Here is a 20306-nt window from a genome sequence, read left to right as displayed (position 1 = left end):
TAAAAGCTGACGTAAGCGATGCCCGATGTGCACAGAAAATTGCACTAAATTTCGTGCGGGGCCTCTCAGTAGCGAGGGTTGTCAAGCGGTGGGGAGGATTCCTAGCACGTAGCCCGAGATACGTACGCATCGTTTCAATGGTGATGTGCGTCATGATCGAGTAGTCCTGTGCAATGGCAATGGTTTCAGCCGTCGATGCACAGCGAGGTAAACCAAGGCATATCCTAAAAGCCTGAAGCTTGAATATTTTGAAGTGTGTGCAGGTTAGTTTTGCACGTGTTGGATATAACAGGTAGGCTGTACCGCAGGAATCCAATAAATAATACCTTGTACAGTTGTAACATAGACTCGATCGACAGGCACTCCCCAACTTTTCCGGCAAGGAATCTGAACAAGTGACAAATGGCGGTCAGCCGCTTTTTCGTGTAGTTTACGTGTGGGGTCCAAGACAGGTTTCGGTCGATTATGACTCCCAAGAGCTTGTGAATCCGGCTGCATGACACCAATTGCCCGTTAATTGATATGCCGTAAGTGGACATTGGCTTTCTCGTGAAAGCCACGACTGCACACTTTCCACTTGCGATTTCGAGTCCTTAATTGTTTATGTAGGTGGTGCGATGTCACTTATGCTGCCTTCTGAATTCGAGCGCGAAGTTGAAGTCGAGTCACACCTGATGTCCACACACAGATGTCATCAGCATAAATGGAAAGTCGTACGCTACTTGGTTGCTTGCCAACTTCTCCCACGAGTGTTAGGTTGAACAAAGTTGGGCTTAGCGCTCTGCCTTGCGGGACTCCTCAGCTACAGTAATACTCGTGTGTCGGGCCATTCTCTGTCTGCCCGTGAAAGGACATATTCTGTAGGTAGCTCTGAACACACATATATATCTTGCCACCGTGTCCTCCTGCTTCTAATGCGCTGAGAATGGCTTCGTGGGTGACATTGTCGTAAGTCCCTTTAACGTCAAGAAACAGAGCAGCAGATAACCATTAGCAGGCCTTCTGGTGCTATACATTTGTGACCAAATAAACTACATTGTCAGTTGATGAGCGGCCTCGTCTGAACCCAAACATGGCATCTGGGTATATTTCGTACAACTCTAAGACCCATTCTAAATTCGTTAAAATAATTCTTTCAATAACTCTTCCCGCACAGCTCGCGAGGGCGATCGGGCGGTAAGAGGAAAGGTCCAAAGGTGACTTGCCGGCTTTAAGAAGTGGAATCAAGCGGCTTGACTTCCTTTCCCGTGGAACCGTGCCAGTTTGCCAGGAGTCGTTGTATATCAGCAAGAGTGCCTTCCGAGCTTGATTTCCTAGGTGACACAGGGCGCGGTAGGTGATGCCGTCAGGTCCTGGCGCTGAAGAACGTCTACACAAAGCAAGCGCAGCCTTCAGCTCTTCCATTGAAAACGAACACTCCATTCGGGGATCACGTGAAGATACAGAACAGTCCGGCGTCTTCGTCCCACATAAATTTGCCCTGCAGCTAGGCAATCCTTCGACAGAAAGATTCTGCGACTTCAATCGCTTCGCATCGTAAGTGAAGTGCGAGAGATTTAAATGGGTAGCGCTAAGTAATGGTTGTACGAAGACCCCGGACAGTTTTCCAGATTAGTGACATAGGCTCTCTGGGGGTCCAAAGACTCGCAAAAAGATGCCCATCGTCGCTTATCCAACTTGTTCATGTGACGCTGTATTTTCTTTTCTGTGCGTCTGGCCACTCTCAGATCATCAAATGACTTCATGCGTCTATAACATCGTTCTGCACGACGACGAATCTTTCGGACTTTCTCGAGGTCAATGTCCATATCAATGCGAGATGAGCTCACCGGAAGCGAACGCATAGTGGACTGTAGGGCACTTTTCATTGCGTCCTCTAGGTTGAAGGGTGAGCCACCAACATAGTCTTCCATGATTAACTTGCATTTTTGCAAATCGGTGCACTGGACGGTTCTGGAGGACTTGAGTCTTGGAAAACCATCAATCTTCAGATATGTTGGGATGTGGTCACTACCCCTTTTTTACAAGTCCGAAAACCAGTGCACTCTGCTGGTGAACGAGCGTGAGACGAAAGTGAGGTCCAGGCAACTGCTATAGGCTGATCCGTGCAGATAAGTAAGGCTGCCGTCATTCACGAGGATAAGTTCACATTCAGAAGCGAAAGACACTAACGGTCTACCTCTAATGTTGACCCTGGAGCTTCCCCATAAGTAGTAGTGGGCATTGAAGTCGCCAGTTATCACCCATGGTTGGAGAATCCGAAATTCCGCGCAAACGCTCGTGGTCTAGACGACTTGACGGAGGTAAGTAGGCTCCGATGATGGTGAATGTGGTCTTCTTGTTTTTTTCACTGTTAGGCAAACGTTCTGGTTTTCTTCGTCAGGGGGTACATGGTGATGAACATAAGTTAAGTCGCGCCGTATGAACACAACAACCTTGCTGCGCTCTCCGTGGGTAGAAGACATAAAGCATTCACATCCAGACAGTCTGATGGGAGCTGACAGGTTCGGTTCACAAATCACAGCTATGGAGAACTGGTTCGTGAATACATATTGCCGGAAGTAGGACATACGCGCCCTAAGCCCTCTGGCATTCCACTGAAGGACAGATGTGTTCTTGACCTCCTCTTGAAAGGATAACATGTCGCGGGCCATAGTTTTACCTTATAGCTGCAAGCACCGGACTCAAAGGGTCCAGCACCTGCAGTGCGCTCTGCGCTGACGGGGTGTTCATGTTGCTTAGGAGCATGCGCATTGCGCTCATAAGGGACTGCAAAATGTTAATGACCTGGCGATCCTCAGTTGCCTTTGCATCAGTGGTTCGTGAGGGCATCGAGGTTGGGATTCGATGCACCTCTAAATCATGTTGTGTTCGTAGAAGGGAAGGCCACTCTCCACCAGGTGGGAGTGTTGACCCTGCTTTTGTTTTCGGTGTATCCGTCTTCGCAGAGCTTGATGATGGGTGGCCAGTTGTTTTTGGGGGAGATGGCGTGCCTCTATTGGCAGATGCCACGTTTTGTGATGATCTTCTGTGGTGATGCCGACATCGCCTGACAGTAGCAGCAGCTTCTATGTGCGTTAAATTGTAGCGCACCGTGCGTTTCAGCACCTCGCGCTCATTTCACACTCGTGCGCAATATTTAGACGACGCTTTATCAGCGCCGTGGCAGTTGGAGCATTTGAACGCAGTCGCGGGGCAGGTGTCTTCTGAATGAGGTTCGGTACACCACGGGCACACAACATTGCTGTTACATACTCCTTTTACATATACAATCTTGAAACATCTCTAGCATTGTAGGGCCTTCGGTATGTATGGACGGAACTGGTGGTGAACGTGGCCAACTTTGACGTGTGGTGGAAGACTGTCTCCCTCAAAAACAATCTTCGGGCCACGTGACCAACCGAGCCTTGCGATGTGCTTGATGAGGATGTCGTCAGTAGTTGGCTTTATCAAGATAGGAAAATCGTCAGCGGGAATGGAAGTGTCCACGTCATAAATGACGCCAGCACCACCCTTACAGTCAGTGGTGATCACTGATTCAACTGTGACCCTGTCGATTTCTGTGATGTTCTGTAGGCTTTGCAGCGCACTACGGTGTAGAACATCAAATGCAAGAACATTCTTCAGTGATTTGATTCTCACGTCTTTATTATCATTTGGAGCGAGTGTCACAAAACGAGCGCTCAAAAAAAGGCGCGCCGCCAAATTCTCGCGACGAAGCGCCGAGAGGTCAACGATAAAAAAAGAAGAAAACAAGCATCTAAAGACTCCCCGCGCGTGTCCTTCTCCCCTCGGAAGCGTAGGTTCGCCGACAAACCTCCTCACCCCACATCGGCGGCCGAACAAGCCCTGGAAATTTCTGGATGGAAAGGGGCGTGGTGATGCCGGGTTGCGTCATCCGTCGCGGACGGCCTTCGAACCGTCTCGCCCTCTCCCCAGCCTTCACTGCGTATCGCGCCGACGAAATGGTGAGAACTTTCTGGAATCTCGCGCGGAAGGTATTTAATCGAGCAGCCGAGATGGGAGTTCAGGAAAAAAAGGAAGTTAACGCCAGAGTGCGTAGGGTATCCCGCCGCGTCTGTCAGTGAAGGTTTTGTCCTTAGTGACAAAGCAGGAGAAGAAGAAAGTATGCGCCAGAGTGCGTAGGGTGTTCCGCCTTGAGGGCGAAGCCTTTTGTCTTCCGTGACAAAGGAGGAGAAGAAGAGGATTTCCACCTGAGGGGTGACGACTCGAGCTACAGGCAAGAGTGTGTGTCTACCGCTATCGAGCGAAGACGCGTGGCAACAGCTGCGAGTGTGAAGCCGACGTGTTTCCGGCGAAGAAGTTTGAAGCTTGGAGAGCGGCCAAGTGAAGACGCGAGGTTTCCTGGAAGAGAAACTTCGGGGGCAGCGGAACGACAACAACGCTGGACTTGGAGTGAGTGATTCTCGGAAGAGTATCATTCAGACTTTTGTTCCAAGATCTTTGGACAGGATAAGTTTTCTAACTCTTTAGTCTTTAGGTGTCTTGGTTGTTCGATGCATGCGACTGCATTGTAGTGCGTATTGCTGCCTGTGTCCGTTGTTTCGAGTGTGGCTGATTGTACTGTGTAGTACGTTGTTTGATTGGTGACGTATTGTATGTAACTATTGTGGAGTGTGCATTCTTGTGTGTTGTTTTCGATCTGCCATTTTTGAGAATATAATATTTGTTTTGTTTATCAACTCTCGGCTCTGACTTGTTCTTTGGGCCACAGCCGGCGTCCGCTGGCGCGCCAAAAAGGACCACTTCTAAATTGACCACACTTTCGTGGTGCGGTTCGGGGGGCCGATACTTCGGCCCTTGGAATTAGCCCGGCGATCGCCTCCCTAATTAACCAGACCTGTGACAATTAATCTGGCGTCCGCGACAGGCCCTTTTGGTGCACAGTGTGTCCAAGGTAGTGAGAAAGAGCCTCGAGTGGTTGATAGTGCTATCGGAACGATTTTGTGTGTTGCGCAGTGTTCTCGTTAACGAGTGCAGGAGAGTGTTCCGATATACTGATTTAGGCAGATATTTTTTGCACGCGGCAAGGTTTTATTTGCGAGACACAATGGATCTCAAAAAGTTAGTCGCTCTTGGTGAGAAGATGGGTCTTTCTGGCGCCGAACTACGGAAGTGGGTCACCCAGAAGGAAAAAGAAGAAAAAGAGAGGGCCAAAGAAGAAAAGGCAGCTGAACTGGAAAAAGAAAGGTTGGCGGTCGAAAGAGTCAAAGCGGAAAAAGAAGCTGAGTTGGAGCGAGAGAGGTTGGCAGCTGAGAGAGCAAAAGAAGAAAGAGAGCAGCAATTGAAGTTGGAGCTGGAGAGAGAAAAGTTGGCAGCCGAAAGGGCGAGAGAAGAAAGAGAGGCAAAGGAGCGACAGCTGAAAGAAGAAAGAGAGCAGCAATTGAAGTTGGAGCTGGAGAGAGAAAGAGTGGCAGCTGAGAGGGCGAAAGAAGAAAGAGAGGAAAGGGAACGGCAGCGACAGCACGAGATGGAACTCGAGCGGCTCCGTTTGCAACAGCGAAATAAAACTCCGGTCCAAGCTAGAGCTGAAAGCAGCGAACGGGAGGACCACGGCTTCCGCTTGAACCCAAGCAAGCTACTCGTAGCGTTTGATGAAAGGAAGGACGACCTTGACGCGTACCTTCACCGATTTGAGACGATTGCGAGGAGCCAGAATTGGCCGGAACATCAATGAGCAACTGCTTTGAGTACTTGCTTGAGTGGTGAAGCGCTCAGTGTGTTCGGTAGGCTGACGCCGACCGATGCAGCCAACTATGCAAAGGTGAAAACTGCTTTACTGGAGCGATTTAGATTTACTGTGGAATGTTTCCGGGACAGATTTCGGACAGAAAAGCCAGCTGATGGTGAGACGGCTACGCAGTATGCCGCCCGACTTTGCCATTATTTCGACAGATGGATTGAACTTTCAGGGACAGCGCAGGAGTACGATGAGCTTAGAGAGCTCCTCATTAGAGAGAAATTACTTACCAGTTGCCACCCAAGCCTGTCGCTGTACTTGAAAGAGAGGAAGGCTGAGTCACTTGAAGGCATGCTTGAATTGGCTGATCAATTCTTGGAAGCGCAAGGTGGAACTAATTTGGCCAAGGTCAAGAAGGAGTGTCCCGAAGATTCGAAAAATTCGGCACCCGAACAAAAGAAGCGTGCACCGGAGAGTGTTCCGCGATGTTTTCTGTGTAACCGTGTGGGTCATCGCGCGAACAACTGTCGTACTAACTTTACGAGCCCTACGGTATTAAAATGTTTCAAGTGTGGTCAGACTGGACACAAAGCAGACGCATGTCGTAACGGAGCGAGTCAAACTCACCAGGTATCCTGTGTGCTAGCAGCACCGAAATCCGATAGTGATGCCGTCACCGACGGATTCGTAGAGTTGAAGAATGGGGAGAAACTTCCTATTGTGGGTGCTGTAATGACAAAACAGCCAACCGGTGTTACGAAGGGAATGCCAACGCTGCCTGGAAAAGTTGCGGGCAAGAAGGTTACGGTGTTAAGAGATACCGGCAGCTCCACTGTTACCGTGCGGAGAAATTTGGTACGGGAAAGTGAGTTAACACGCAAAACGAAACCAGTTTGCTTAATTGACAGTACGGTTCGGATGCTTCCCGAAGTAGAAATTGAGGTTGAAACCCCGTACTTCAGCGGGAAGGTTACTGCTCTATGCATGACGACCCCCCTGTACGACCTCGTCATCGGAAACATCGACGGGGCGCGAGGGCCGAATGATCCAGAACGTTTGGGAAAAGACCCTAAGATAGAGCCCTCGCCAACCCAGCGACCGCGAGATACAGTGGAGGAGCATCCTGTGACGGATCTCACTCGAACCCAAGGTGAAGCCGCGGTGCAAGAGACAGCGAATGAGAACGTGATCGTGTTATGAGTTCACGTGCTGGGCAGCTGGACTTACGTCGGCACGACCTCAACCGACCGACAGTGTAAAGATGACGGAGTCGGCCAGCCAGGCCAAATGTCGGGACATGAACAAGCGGGTGAATAACCGGACAGGATCGGTTAAGCGTCATGACCCGCTAACAATGTCGGAAGTGACAACGATGGCTGAGACGCCGCCTCAGATACCATCGGTGGAAAGGGCTCGCCGGAACAAACGAGGAAAAACAAGAAGAGATCGAGAGAGCACCGCAAGAAAGGACGCAAGCGCAGCTCGAAATACACAAGATAGGTGTTGAGGTCGAATCGGAATGTGTTTGGCAGTACTGAGTGCTATATGTTGTGTTAATGTTCTTGTTATCCTGTGTCACAAGTGTATGTCGAGCGAGTCAAAAAGTTTGTTACGGTGATGTGATGTATAGTATTGTACAATTGTTGTAAAGACAGAACTTTGTACATTTGTATTGTTTGGAATATGGGATGGAGTGTTGTACTCATGTACCTGTGGCTAAATTCATGTGTTGTGTGATTAAATTACAATGTACAATTGTATTGAGTGATCTATTGTGAATGTGACGTGTCATGAGCGACGGACTATATTACAGTTTTTGAGAGTGTGGGGACTGTTCGCGCTCGTTTGTGTGGTTTTGAATATTATGAGATAATATTCTTAAAGTGGGGGTAGTGTCACAAAACGAGCGCTCAAAAAAGGGCGCACCGCCAAATTCTCGCGACGAAGCGCCGAGAGGTCAACGATAAAAAAAAGAAGAAAACAAGCATCCAAAGACTCCCCGGACGCGTGTCCCTCTCCCCTCGGAAGCGTAAATTCGCCGACGAACCTCCTCACCCCACATTGGCGGCCGAGCAAGCCCTGGAAATTTCTAGATGGAATGGGGCGTGGTGATGCCGGGTTGCGTCATCCATCGCGGACGGCCTTCGAACCGTCTCACCCTCTCCCAGCCTTCGCTGCGTATCGCGCCCACGAAATGATGAGAACTTTCTGGAATCTCGCGCGGAAGGTATTTAATCGAGCAGCCGAGATGGGAGATCAGGAGAAGAAGGAAGTTAGCGCCAGAGTGCGTAGGGTATCCCGCCGCGTCTGTCAGTGAAGGTTTTGTCCTTAGTGACAAAGCAGGAGAAGAAGAAAGTATGCGCCAGAGTGCGTAGGGTGTTCCGCCTTGAGGGCGAAGCCTTTTGTCTTCCGTGACAAAGGAGGAGAAGAAGAGGATTTCCACCTGAGGGGTGACGACTCGAGCTACAGGCAAGAGTGTGTGTCTACCGCTATAGAGCGAAGACGCGTGGCAACAGCTGCGAGTGTGAAGCCGACGTGTTTCCGGCGGAGAAGTTTGAAGCTTGGAGAGCGGCCAAGTGAAGACGCGAGGTTTCCTGTAAGAGAAACTTCGGGGGCAGCGGAACGACAACAACGCTGGACTTGGAGTGAGTGATTCTCGAAAGAGTATCATTCAGACTTTTGTTCCAAGATCTTTGGACTGAATAAGTTTTCTAACTCTTCAGTCTTTAAGTGTCTTGGTTGTTCGATGAATGCGACTGCATTGTAGTGCGTATTGCTGTCTGTGTCCGTTGTTTCGAGTGTGGCTGATTGTACTGTGTAGTACATTGTTTGATTGGTGACACATTGTAATTAACTATTGTCAAGTGTGCATACTTGTGTATCGTTTCGATCTGCCATAACTGAGAATATAATTTTGTTTTGTTTATCAACTCTCGGCTCTGACTTGTTCTTTGGGCCACAGCCAGCATCCGCTGGCGCGCCACATAGGACCACTTCTAAATTGTCCACGCTTTCGTGGTGTGGTTCGGGGGGCCGATACTTCAGCCCTTGGAATAGACCATATGCGAAATTGCTTTGTGCTCTGGCAACACTGTGCACTTCGACCCCGCCGCCATTTTAATGTGGGCGAGCGGTCGACGGAAACGCGTTCGCTAGTACGGCCGTACGACTTCTGAACACCCGCTTCACTGCGCTGAGCTACTGCGATGGCCACAGCAAGACGTTTCCCAGTGCCCGAACATGTGATGTGGACCAACTGTTTAGAAAACTTGCCGCATATATCGAACGACACTGTAGCGGACTTAATAAACCAGGCGCCGACGTCATCCAAGCAGCAAACAAAATCTTATGCCTTCGCCGTGGAAGCGTACACCTTGCCGTCGTCGGTTGTGACCAACGCCTGTGACACAAGGTAGGTAAGCGACGTTTTGTGTAACCTTCTGAAAGCATGCAGTGCTTTTCCTTTTGGAGCAACGTACAAATAGTGCCGCCGATGTTAACGTCGTGCGGGCGTTCTCGGCGAGGTCGGTCATGTCACTGCGTGCTCCTTTCACTACGCGTGCTCACGTGCTTGGATAACTTGTCATTATGGCTTGGCAAGAGGAGGCTATGGTTTGGCGTTTATTTTTAGCACGTCCGATCAGCAGGCGTGGTCGCGCAGGAACTTCGCAGCTGTTCCGGTGGTGCAGTGTGCATGCCTTGAAGGACATCGCTCGTACTATGAAAACAGTTTTTTGCGCAAACAAATTTTGCGTCCGCACGTATGCATTACTGGTCTAATATTAATGTGCTGCCTTTACGAGTGCGCATGCTGCTTTGTATAAAACACGACGTACGCTAATTTGTTCACTAAACATTTAGACTAAACGGGTCTACAAGGACAGCTAGAAAGAACGGAACTGATCCACCGCAAGTGTCAACGTAAGTTAACAGTGGGACTCCTTAAAAACCTGATTCATTCAGTGCATGTTGGTTTGGAGATTTTTCAGCAGCATTGGCATGTGGTTTTCCAACTCGTCAATAAAAAGCAGTGTTTTTTTTATGTTCCACTAGAGGTTGTTCACATCGAAGCACTTCATGCAGGTTTTGTATTATTGCACTGTAACGTCAGCTGCGCAGGGGTTTTCCCGAATGACATAGTCATTACTTTGTGGAGAGTAACTTGCATAACCTTGTTGCTTTGCATAAAGCTGTCATGGCAAGTGCCACGACAGCTTTATTCGTACTTGTGATATGGCACTCTGTAAAAAGATGACAAACTTGACTGTGTGCAGCTTACAAAGTTCTTTTTTTTTGTTGTTGTTGTTGCTCTTACAGTCTCGGGATTGTCTATGCACGTGCCACGTGCTACCGAAGCCAGAAGAAGAGTGGGCGGCCGTACAAAGTCAGCTTGGCTTTGAAAAGCGACAGTGGAGCAGTGGCAGATTCCACTTGTGAGTGCCCGCTGGGGCTGGTGGTGCCTGCAGCCACATTCTTGCGGCTCTGCGCCTCCTTGTTCTGCTGAAGCAGAAGGGCTTCAAAGAGGCACCACCAGAGCTTTCATGCACCGAGTTGCCGCAGCAATGGAGGCGCCCCCGACGACAAGGCATCAGGCCTGTGGCCGTGCAGAACGTGGACTGGCGGAGTCCACGTGAGGGTGGCATGGGCATGCCAATGCCCGTGCGACTTTTTGATGCGCGGGCTGAGGAGCAAAAGGAGCAGCAACACCTTAAAGCGATCCATAGCCTGGGAGAGGACCTCCAGAGCCTCGGGACCTTCGACTTTGCTGCCATTCTCCTTGCTGCTGGGGGGCCGTCAGTGGACACAAAGCTTGGGCCTGCGCCTGCGGGGTCTGCACTGTCAACCAGCAGGCAAAACTCCCTGCAGGCTTCACCACGTGGATGTCACCCAGCATTTCGCAAGGGGCAGCCACCGTGACACCAGTGCCAGCTTTCACTCTGTTTAGTGACGGAGCCTCACAGCCACCCTTGCCCGGCAGATTCACGGCTGAAGAATGGAGGGTGTTGACTGTAAGTGCAGTATAGAAAAGATACTTCTCTCTGCACTGGTGGAGTGTGTACCATTGATGCTTTTAACTGATTAGGTGGACCTAGATGTAGAGCACATGCAGCCTAGAAATATTCTTATGCAGTCCTCTGTAAAAAGAGAAAACGAGAAAATTATGAATGCCCTATTTGCTTCCACCAAATGTTACAAATGCCAAGACAATGGCCCCAGTGATGATAGTGGTTAAGCAATTTTGAACTACAGGCAAACCCAGCACTAATTCCGTGCTTTATTTTATCAGTGCAGATCATTGCTTTATGTTCTACGCTTTGAAGGATGTTAAGCTGTGTGGTTATTAAACAGTCTCACTCATATGTGCTTCTACAGGCTAACATTTGGTATTTGCTAGCTTTACCACCCAATATCCGTATTTTGATTCATTTCAATGCATCAGTGTAACGTAAACCAAGACTTACACTTAATCGAACTTGGGGCCACTGTCGATTGCATGTCCTCTGATTTTGTCAAACCTGCATTATAACCATAGAGTTTTAGAATAGGGATGACCGGGCGCTAACGCTGTGGCGGCAGGTGGTGGAGCCCGACTCAGGTGCGCATTCATTCTGTGGTGCAAACACCGATGCCTCGGTTGGGGTGTATGCCACTCTCAAGCCCAAATCTCTAGCTACTTTTGCGAGGACGACAAACACCCCGTTGTTGTTTTTTTTCTGTGCGTGGTCACCATCCACTGCATATGCCATTTTAAACATGAGGGGACACACGTGTGGACTTCTTTTTATTGTATTGCGCTTTGAAAACATTTGCAGCCTCATGAGCTTCTATATTCAAATGCAAAAAATATATGGAACCCTAGCTATCCAAGCTTTGCTTAAAAAACCGGAAACTGTGCTCCTCTCTTGCCTGTTCTTATTAAAAAGCACAATTTCATTGCTGCTGCTGTTCTGCCATTCATGCCATTGACTCTCCTAAAAGTGGCTCCTAAATCTGTCTTTTGATGACTGGCTATTAATCTTAGTGCAGCACGGTACCGAAAACAAACATTGGCATACCAGCTAGGCTGCAGGAAAGCTGATTGGGTCTTGCTAGTAATCAAAGTACAGTGTATGCAAGCTCTGAGCCGTTAAAAGTTTCTAGCGCTTTCTCATGCTATATTTACTTCCACATTGTGCAGGAGATCCAGCTGTCACAAGAAGAAGCTCGGGACCTCGAGCTGAACTCAAGGCAGCAGCGGCTCAGTGAACGCTGGCGACAGGCACGGGCCAATCGACTGACAGCGTCAACTTTCGGCCGCGTCATCAGGCGGCAGGCATGGACGGAGAAGGGCCTCCGTAACCTCATTGAGCCGAAGGACAATATGGCATAAGGAATGAGAACATGGCCAAAGATAGGTATATAGCTGTCATGAACAGCTACGGGCACAATGTGTCAGTGCAGCATTGCGGCCTTGTGGTAGACCCTGTGTGCCCTTGGTTGGGTGCAACACCAGACGGACTCGTGTACGACCCGGAAGAACTTTCATATGGTGTGTTGGAGGTCAAGTGCCCCTATTCTCTGAAAGACTCTGAGCCAGAGGAAGCGAAGAAAAGAAAGTTTTCCTTGGTGTTCGGGGAAAATGGTGAACCGCAGCTGGACAGAGACCATGAGTATTATGCTCAGGTGCTTGGGCAGATGGCCCTCACTGGCTGCTTGTGGGGCGATTTTGTCGTGTGTTCGGAAAAGTGGATTGGCATTGAGCGCATTTGGTTCGACAGGAACGAGTGCGAGGATATGCGCAAACAGCTTGATGCCTTCTTCTTTGAGCAAATGCTGCCCCATCTTGCCAGGCGGTAATCAGTGAAGCTTCCAGATTTCGGCTGATTAGTGCGCCAAAGCTACACCTAACCTATGAGGCGTGCACAATACCTGCACACCCTAGCCAAGAGGTAACTCGGTGCTACCTTCGTGCCAGAGGATTTTTCAATACTAAAAAAATAACGCTCCGAGCTTTACTTGCCATTTGTGCATCTGGGCAATACTGTGCCCTGTAATGGATGGTTGCAAATTGTCTTGGCTGCCTGAGCATCTTAACGTGCACCAAAATCTCAACGCAGAGAAGGCAACACAACATAATACCTTGAGACAAAAAATTTTCCTTTTGCGGACATGTGGAAATAAAAACATTGGCTGCTTTATTGTGAACCAAACATACACAGGCTGATTTCGTGCAAGAATTTTTTCAGATTCACTTTTTTCACTAGACTTCACATTGCCACAGCACAAGTTGTGGAGACCACAATAAGGAAATGAAAAATCTCATGCATCATATTTTGGGTAAAGATAAAAGATTGCATGCCATACTTATTATTATTAGACTCCCATTCAAGGTTTTTTAAGCAGTGTTTAATGAATCTTAGTACATACTTGCAGCATCCAGTTGCTTGGATTCATACAGAATTTAGTGAGCCCTTAAAAGTTTTCGATACGTCTAAGAGAATATAGATATTGTACGTGAGCTCACACTCGCTCGATTTAATCTTGAATAATTTAAAATCTCGCCGATGAAAGTTCAGAAAAACACCATTTTTCAGGCATAGTGATGCTTTGTAACGCATCAGTTTGAGTGATATTGCAGGAAGAGACGCAAACACAACGTAGCAGTTTTCTTAACCACATGCTACAGAGTCACAAGGGACATGTAGTTCTGTGTTCCTGCACTTTTTTTTTTTGAAATAGAGAAATACTCCGCACGCAGAGAGTGCACCTTTCAAGCCATTCAAGGTGGACAGCTCCACATGTTTTAACACGTGATACACAGCGATACACAGAAGTGCTACGGCCTCAAAAAAAGCAAAAAAGGCAACGAAACATGCCTAAAGTGGGGGGGGGGGGGAGAAAAGCTATGATTGTGGGCCACATTGAAATGCTGCGAATTAAATTCTTATCTCATCCAAATAAGTTATAATGTACATGCTAGCACCACTCAATCCCTTTGTGAGCATTTTTTTGGACTAGATTACTTAAAATTTAGTCTGTGGTAACCGAAAGCACGTCATGACTGGACACAACCACATCTTCTGCCATTGAGCTGCACATGGACAAAACAAAACCAGTTTATAGTCAATCTTTGCAAGATTTGTTACAATGAGAGTCAACTTGAGGTAGGTTAACAAACACAACACAGTATATGAACAATAAGGAAGGATTACAAATGAGCGAAGAAATAATAATAGAGCTTGACAAAGTACTGCTGTGAATCCAGGTTCGGGAGCCTTTTGGTAGCGTGAACGGTGTTCGGAGATGACCAGGAAAAAAAATTGCACAAGTATTTACACGGTGAGTACAAGTTTGGTGGTTACGTCTTTGAACGAATCACACAGTGAGCAACAACTTAACAGCGCACAACATTGCCTTCTTGCTCAAGGCTTTTTGTTCGCGCACGTGGCGCCCCTGAGTGCTCAAGTCACACAGCTGCAGATTACCAGTTTCACGGTCCGTGCTGTCATCTCCCTTTTGATCCTGCAGTCATCCTCCATTTGTGGGCTCGTTTCCTGGCCGGAGCAGCCGCTTTTCGGACTGAGGCGGAAAGTAAAATTGCCTGCGTGTTTGAGATTTCAGTGCACGTTAAAGACCCCCAGGTGATCAGAATTACTCCGGAGCCCTCCACTACGGCGCGCTTCATCACCTGTGTAGTGTCGACACGTTACACCTCACAACCAGTCAATCATCAGTCGTCGGTGCATTAAAACGTGCCAAGTGCTGTGTGTTCTTTTAGATGCGGAGCGTAACTGCGAATGCATCTTAGGCTTGGGCTCTGTCCCTCCATAGTCCGTCGTCCGCACGCCACCTGCGCATGCGCCCAGGAAGACGCCGGCAACACTGTCGCTCCAGGAGCCATCTCATGGTCGGGGCTCGTGCCGGCCCAGGAGGACACCAGCAACACTGTCGCTTCAGAGCTTTTAAAGTGGAAGCGGGCTCGTCTCGTGAAAGCAAGTGCGTGCGCTGAAAAAAAAAACTCTTGCACTTCATTGGTGCATTGCAAAAATATATACTTTGTGATAAGTCGCAAAGTGCTGTTCAGATGGAGCCCCGTTACGCTCCGCATCCTTCGCAGGAATCCCCTCGTGGGAAAGGGCGTAATTTTTTAGCTTGCCACATCTGAGGCTCTTGTTGCGGTTTGCCACTTGACTGTTGCATGAGAGAAGACTGGAAGTTGCTCAGGATTGCCGTCACAGTCCAAATTTGGTTAATCAGTGGAGCCAAGGTTAACGGTATGGGTCTATCAAAAATGTGGAATGCCTTTATCCGCTGTATCCGCCGCTCCACGTGTATCCGCAAAGCAGCAATCTCCTTTGTAGATTTCACTTCCTCAGGTGAGAATGTGCCACCCTTCAGGAACGGCGGCAGGTTCAATTTCACTCCATTCTTTTCCAAGAGATCTTCGATGCAAAAGCCCTTATCTGCCATAACAGCATCTTCGTCGTCAAACTTCAAGTCTAAAAAACCACTCCTAATCACACACTATCTGTCTGAGCTGGATCCTGTGAAAAGCTCTGACACAAAGGCGACAAGGCCATTAGGCAGGACGCCGATGAGTCCCTTGAATGTGTTGCTCGACTTGTATGGGGAGTACGTTGTAGACTGTAGGGACAAGGATGATGGCACCTCGCACTGTATTTCCGTGGCGTCCAGGATTACTCGAGTCGATGAATACTTTTCCTTAAACTCGGGTGGCATTGTAGCATCTACAATTCTTCTAGGAGCCCACAGAGGTAACAGGCCTAGTTTGGCATACAGGAAGTTAATCCACGATGTGCATATTCGGGACACAGTTGACTGGGCAATGCAGAACCTGTGAGCCAAATCATCTTCAAACAGGCCGAGGCGCAGTCGGACTAGCACCAAAAGCAGCTCATTTTCCGTGCTTAGTTTTCTCTTCCGCCCTCGCGATGATCTGGGTTCACTGCTTTCTGTACGTTCTGAACGTAGAACGTTGCACCCATCATCACCGGGGTTCAAGTAGACCAGAAGTTTCTTGAAATGGTTGTAGCTTGGCAGCCCAGTGTAAAATAGCATGTCTTCGTCGCAGTCCTTGAACTGTTCCACTGTGAAGGGAGCCGTTCGTTCTCTTTCAGCAGCAAGTTGGCAACTCAAGGACGCCTTTTCGAAGCCCAGTTGCCCGATGATTCCTTTTGCAGCAACAAGCTGCTCCTTGATTTGGCAAAGCTCGTCTCGGAGCCGCGCGATTTCGTTGTTTTTCTGTTTTATCGTTTCGGCCAAACGTGCATTTTCACCTTCAAGTGAGCTGTTGAGCCTAGTGGGTTCCTCTAGACCTACCGGTGCTGCCTTCACTTCATCTGGGCTATGCATAAGCTCATCGCCTAGCACTCCTGGGCCTAGAACCGGGTTTTGGCTTCTTACTTGTGGTGAAGCACGTGGCTTTGGGGGCTTCCGTTCTTTCTTTTCCTTGGAAAAAGCAAAAACTGACAGAACTGCCGAGTCCCGAAGGAGGCTGCGGCCACTCACAACGCTATATAAAGTCCGATGACCTAAAATGCTTCGAGCAGACCTTCGTTGACTTGCCGACTTGAAATTCCGGGCCTTCATCCCTCTTGATCGCAACAATCCACTTCTTGTATATAATTGCATCTTTCGGAAAGCGGTGGAAGGATACCTACAAGATATAAGCAAACAAACATTCAGTGCGACGTCATGAGCTAGGTTTCTCTTAGCTGTTTGATTGTTGTTTACAAACACAGGCACTATCACAAATTCATCTCACAAAGAATAGAGGTCACACTAATACGTGATTGCAGGACTAATGATGCACTTGTAATGTGACCCACCCCCCTCAGTTTTTTCTGCGCACACTCCCCTTTTCTAGCAGCCTTTCCTAGATATGGCCCTTCACAGCAAGCCTTAAGAGGCATTAGTCACTTGTGGACACTGGGGGGAATTTAAATCAGTTATTTTTTATCTCCAGGTAGCTTCAAAGGTTTCTATGATCTGCGAGTCTAAGGCAGCCAAAAGGCAGAATCCCGTACAACTAAGTTATGGCTGCCTCCACAGCTGTATGTTTGATAATGCAACATGAAACATTTTTCAGGTGAGGTGAGTTGCAACACAACCAAACAGCTGCAACACAACTGAGCCGAAGAGACTAAAATGCAGAGAATGAATCCCGTCTCACGAATAAATGGAACTGCCGCGCTCTGAACTCATGCAGAACGTCATTCAGTCAAGCCCTGGCGATACTCATGGTGCCAGTTTTCCAAACCTACGGCAGCGCGCCCCGCTATCTTTTCAATTTTATTTCGTTGGTAAAGGAATATCGGTGAGAGAGGACCGAATGGAAAAGTTGCGTCCGCGCACGTTGGGGGAACTGAAGTTAAGCGCCTGAGCAGATACTTTTCTGTTCGAAAGTGGGCATAGCCCTCATCTTCCAAATGTCAGTTTTATTGCTGCGCGGTGACCGTACTTGGGGACACAACGGAGTCTGAACGCGGACAAGCAACCGAGTTGCCTTTCTAGGATGCGTGTACGGCATGTTACTCGGAGTAGCGGAAGCACTACACGTCTCTGTGCGCAATCACCTTCAAAAATAACATTTATACGTCGTCTACCTACATGGTGTAATCTCATCACAAAACAGCCCGTCCTAACAATTCGGTTCTATCACACTAGTTACCCCAACAGCAGCGGCGCACTCTCCACTCGACTGCAGAGAATCACCGGGGCTCTTCGATTTACCATCTCGGACTCGCCGCGGGTAGTCCGAGGATTCCCCGAAGCCATAGGGAAATTCGAATGCCGGACAGCTTCTCGGCGAGTCCGAGACGGTAAATCGAAGAGCACCACTGTCGTGGAGAGGGCCGACGTAGTGAAAACACCTAGCCGCAAAGCTGACAAACCTATAAAAACACGGCCTGTCTGAGTAACACAGAAAAATGGTTAGTCCTGCATTGCTCTCATGCAGCCCGTGCACCGCGGAGATTCATGCAACCTAGAATGTGCCCATAAAGCTTCTGCACGCCATACCCTGTTTTGCGTTTAAATGATCGTTGCAAAAACGTAATTCATGCCACATACCTTTCTCCCATCGCTGTCTGTGACTCCGCGCTGCTTGCACAGCGGTACACAGCAGTGTACTGGCATTTCGCCAGCAAAAAAAATCTGACTGCGACAGTCGAAGCGCGTACGTTCCGTGGTACGCTCGCATGCGGGTCGCCCGTGCGTAGTGGTCGAGCCTCGCCAGCATCAAAATGGCGGATAGGGTACCTGCTGCGTTCACTAGATGGCGCTGTTAATTTCGCATATTGCCTATTAGCCCGGCGATCGCCTCCCTAATTAACAGGACCTGTGACAGCGAGTCCTTCGGGATATGCAGAGAGGACTTGCCTGTTAAGCAGCCGTAGGTTGGCTTAAGGGTCCACAGCCATGAAGAGTATAATGTGCGACCAACGCTGCGGGGTAGCCTGCATGGTGCGCCGTCGACGATGTTCATATAGCAGTCTCCTTTTTGCATTGCTGCTCATGACGACTGTGTAGTCGTCATCCAATGACTCGAAGCCGTCTGAGTATAGAACTCCGTTGCTGCGCTGTCTGAGCCGCTTGAGGTGATTCCAAGTTTCCTAGCCGCTGCCGGACGTAGCGGTTGTCCACCGCGAAGATCCTGGGAGGCTTCTTCATCTATTCTCGCAAGGAGGGAGCGATAGCTCCCAGAATTTGCGGAAAAACAAATCTAAAATTTGAGACACGGGTATAAGCGTTCGGCTTGACAATATTCCTTCCGATAGAAAAACTGCGCGAGATCGGAGTGGATAACGCCTACGCCGAACTGAAGGCAGCAGCGTTAATCTCTCTACATGAACCATCTCAGTTAGACGAAGTCGAGAAGGGAGATTCTGATAAGGACGGGTATTCCACCCCGTCCCAAATACTTAAACGAGGAGCTGGACGAGGGGCTTTATCACCCGTATATCCCTAGGAACATGACCAAGGAGCGACTAAACGAAAGGCGAGAGCAGTGCATAATATGGACCAGAAAATTAGTCAGAGGCCATGAAAACGTGCTATATTAAGTTGACGCTTCAGAATATATTTGGAAGCGTTCCGTAGTCACAATTGCAACCAGTGACACGAGAAGCAAGGTGTCCAGCTCATCACTGTACACGTCATCGACCGCCAAGGCCGAGCATTTCACCATCACATTAGCGATTAAAAGTCGATATCAAAACATAAAGCGGGCGTACATCACCATAATCTCGGATTCGCAAGAGGTGTGCCGGCTCTTTATGTAAGGCCACCTTCCATTAAAATTTTGCAACGTTTTAGGGAGCGAATTGCATAACAATTGTAGGTTGCTCTGGTGCCCGCGACATGCAGAGGGTAACGAGAGGGCCCGCTAGGAGCGCTCACAAACCAACTGGAGCATCTGTCTCCCTCCCTGTTACCCCACACTGCATGCGATGCCTTTCGCGTGAAAGGAGACAACAACCCTGCTCAGATGGTTCCTCGAGAGCTTCTCACTCATCGTCGATGCACACGGCAGTAATATGGCGTACCCTACAAATCTCTTAATGGGGAAGACGCTTTGGGCATTCGTATAAACCAAACGGGAGTCTATCCAAATTTATCCCGGCTGCGGCGGCTGCATTTCCGATGGAGGCGGAAATGTTGTAGGCCCGTGTGCTCAGATTTGAGTGCACGTTAAAGAACCCCAGGTGGTCTAAATTTCCGGAGCCCTCCACTACGGCGTCTCTCATAATCATATAGTGGTTTTGGGACGTTAAACCCCACATATCAATCAATCTATCCAAATTTATTGCGATTGCACGACATATATCCAACTTTATATGGGCGCGATTGTCTGCGGTGTTGCTACTCGTCACCGACCCTCTACCATAGCTCGTGGAGTTGCATTAAAAGGCCAAATAAACTCAATCGCTAACAGTGCAAGGAAGATTATGGAGGAGAATGAAATTGCGAGATTATCAGACACGTGCGTTAACCAACCTTGAGTATCACTTTCTCAAAAAGAGCTTCATTACTTTGATTTAACACAGTGACATGAAATTTTTCCTATGTCCTGATGATGCATTGTCACGCGCTCGATTCAACGATGTGAATCCACGAAATGTTCTTTATGTTCATGTTATTTCCACTCACGCGGTGTAAAACGGATCGGTTCGTGCGAAAATGAAAGATCCATTGATAGCACTCTGTCTGTGTCAGTACTCTCCTACGTCCTCGTCTGTTCGCGCTTACACATAATTCATGAAATCATTAAGCTCCCACAGAACGCCTTAACGCCTTAATTCGAAGTGGCAGGCTAGCAGCAAGACTATTATCACGAACATAGATGCTTAAGTTTATAAACGTGTTCACCGAGACTTGTAAATTGATACCCTCGCGTATGTCAGAAACAACGCACCAAATTATCGGCTTTCCGGTTCTCAAGGGACAGCAGGCCCTGCTGTCCCGAATACTTCAAATATATACTCTTGGCCGCCAATAACCAGCGCGAAATCAGCTATTTATCATACGAAAGACAACCGGAACCCGTTCTAATTGGTGTCTCCTTCCTCGTTCTATGCATATTTAACATCCAGGACTTCAGGGC

At 48.6% G+C, this 20306-nt stretch overlaps 1 protein-coding gene and 1 pseudogene across 1 annotated transcript; one reads left to right on the top strand and one right to left on the bottom strand.

Moving 5' to 3' along the window:
- Positions 1 to 8757: 8757 nt before the first annotated feature.
- Positions 8758 to 12897, top strand: LOC142761765 (uncharacterized; annotated as a pseudogene).
- On the bottom strand, positions 12852 to 20306 carry LOC142807147 (uncharacterized). Its single transcript, XM_075891326.1, has one exon. The coding sequence runs from the start codon at positions 16331 to 16333 to the stop codon at positions 15206 to 15208; it is 1128 nt and encodes a 375-aa protein (XP_075747441.1). The 5' UTR covers positions 16334 to 20306; the 3' UTR covers positions 12852 to 15205.

The sequence above is a fragment of the Rhipicephalus microplus genome, chromosome 1 (genome assembly GCF_043290135.1).
Source record: "Rhipicephalus microplus isolate Deutch F79 chromosome 1, USDA_Rmic, whole genome shotgun sequence".
Taxonomy (NCBI): Eukaryota; Metazoa; Arthropoda; class Arachnida; order Ixodida; family Ixodidae; genus Rhipicephalus; species Rhipicephalus microplus.
This window is presented reverse-complemented; position numbering and strand designations above follow the sequence as displayed.

Excerpts from the sequence above, each read along its gene's own strand:
- LOC142807147 (XM_075891326.1), bottom strand. The coding sequence starts at position 16,333 with ATGCAATTATATACAAGAAGTGGATTGTTGCGATCAAGAGGGATGAAG.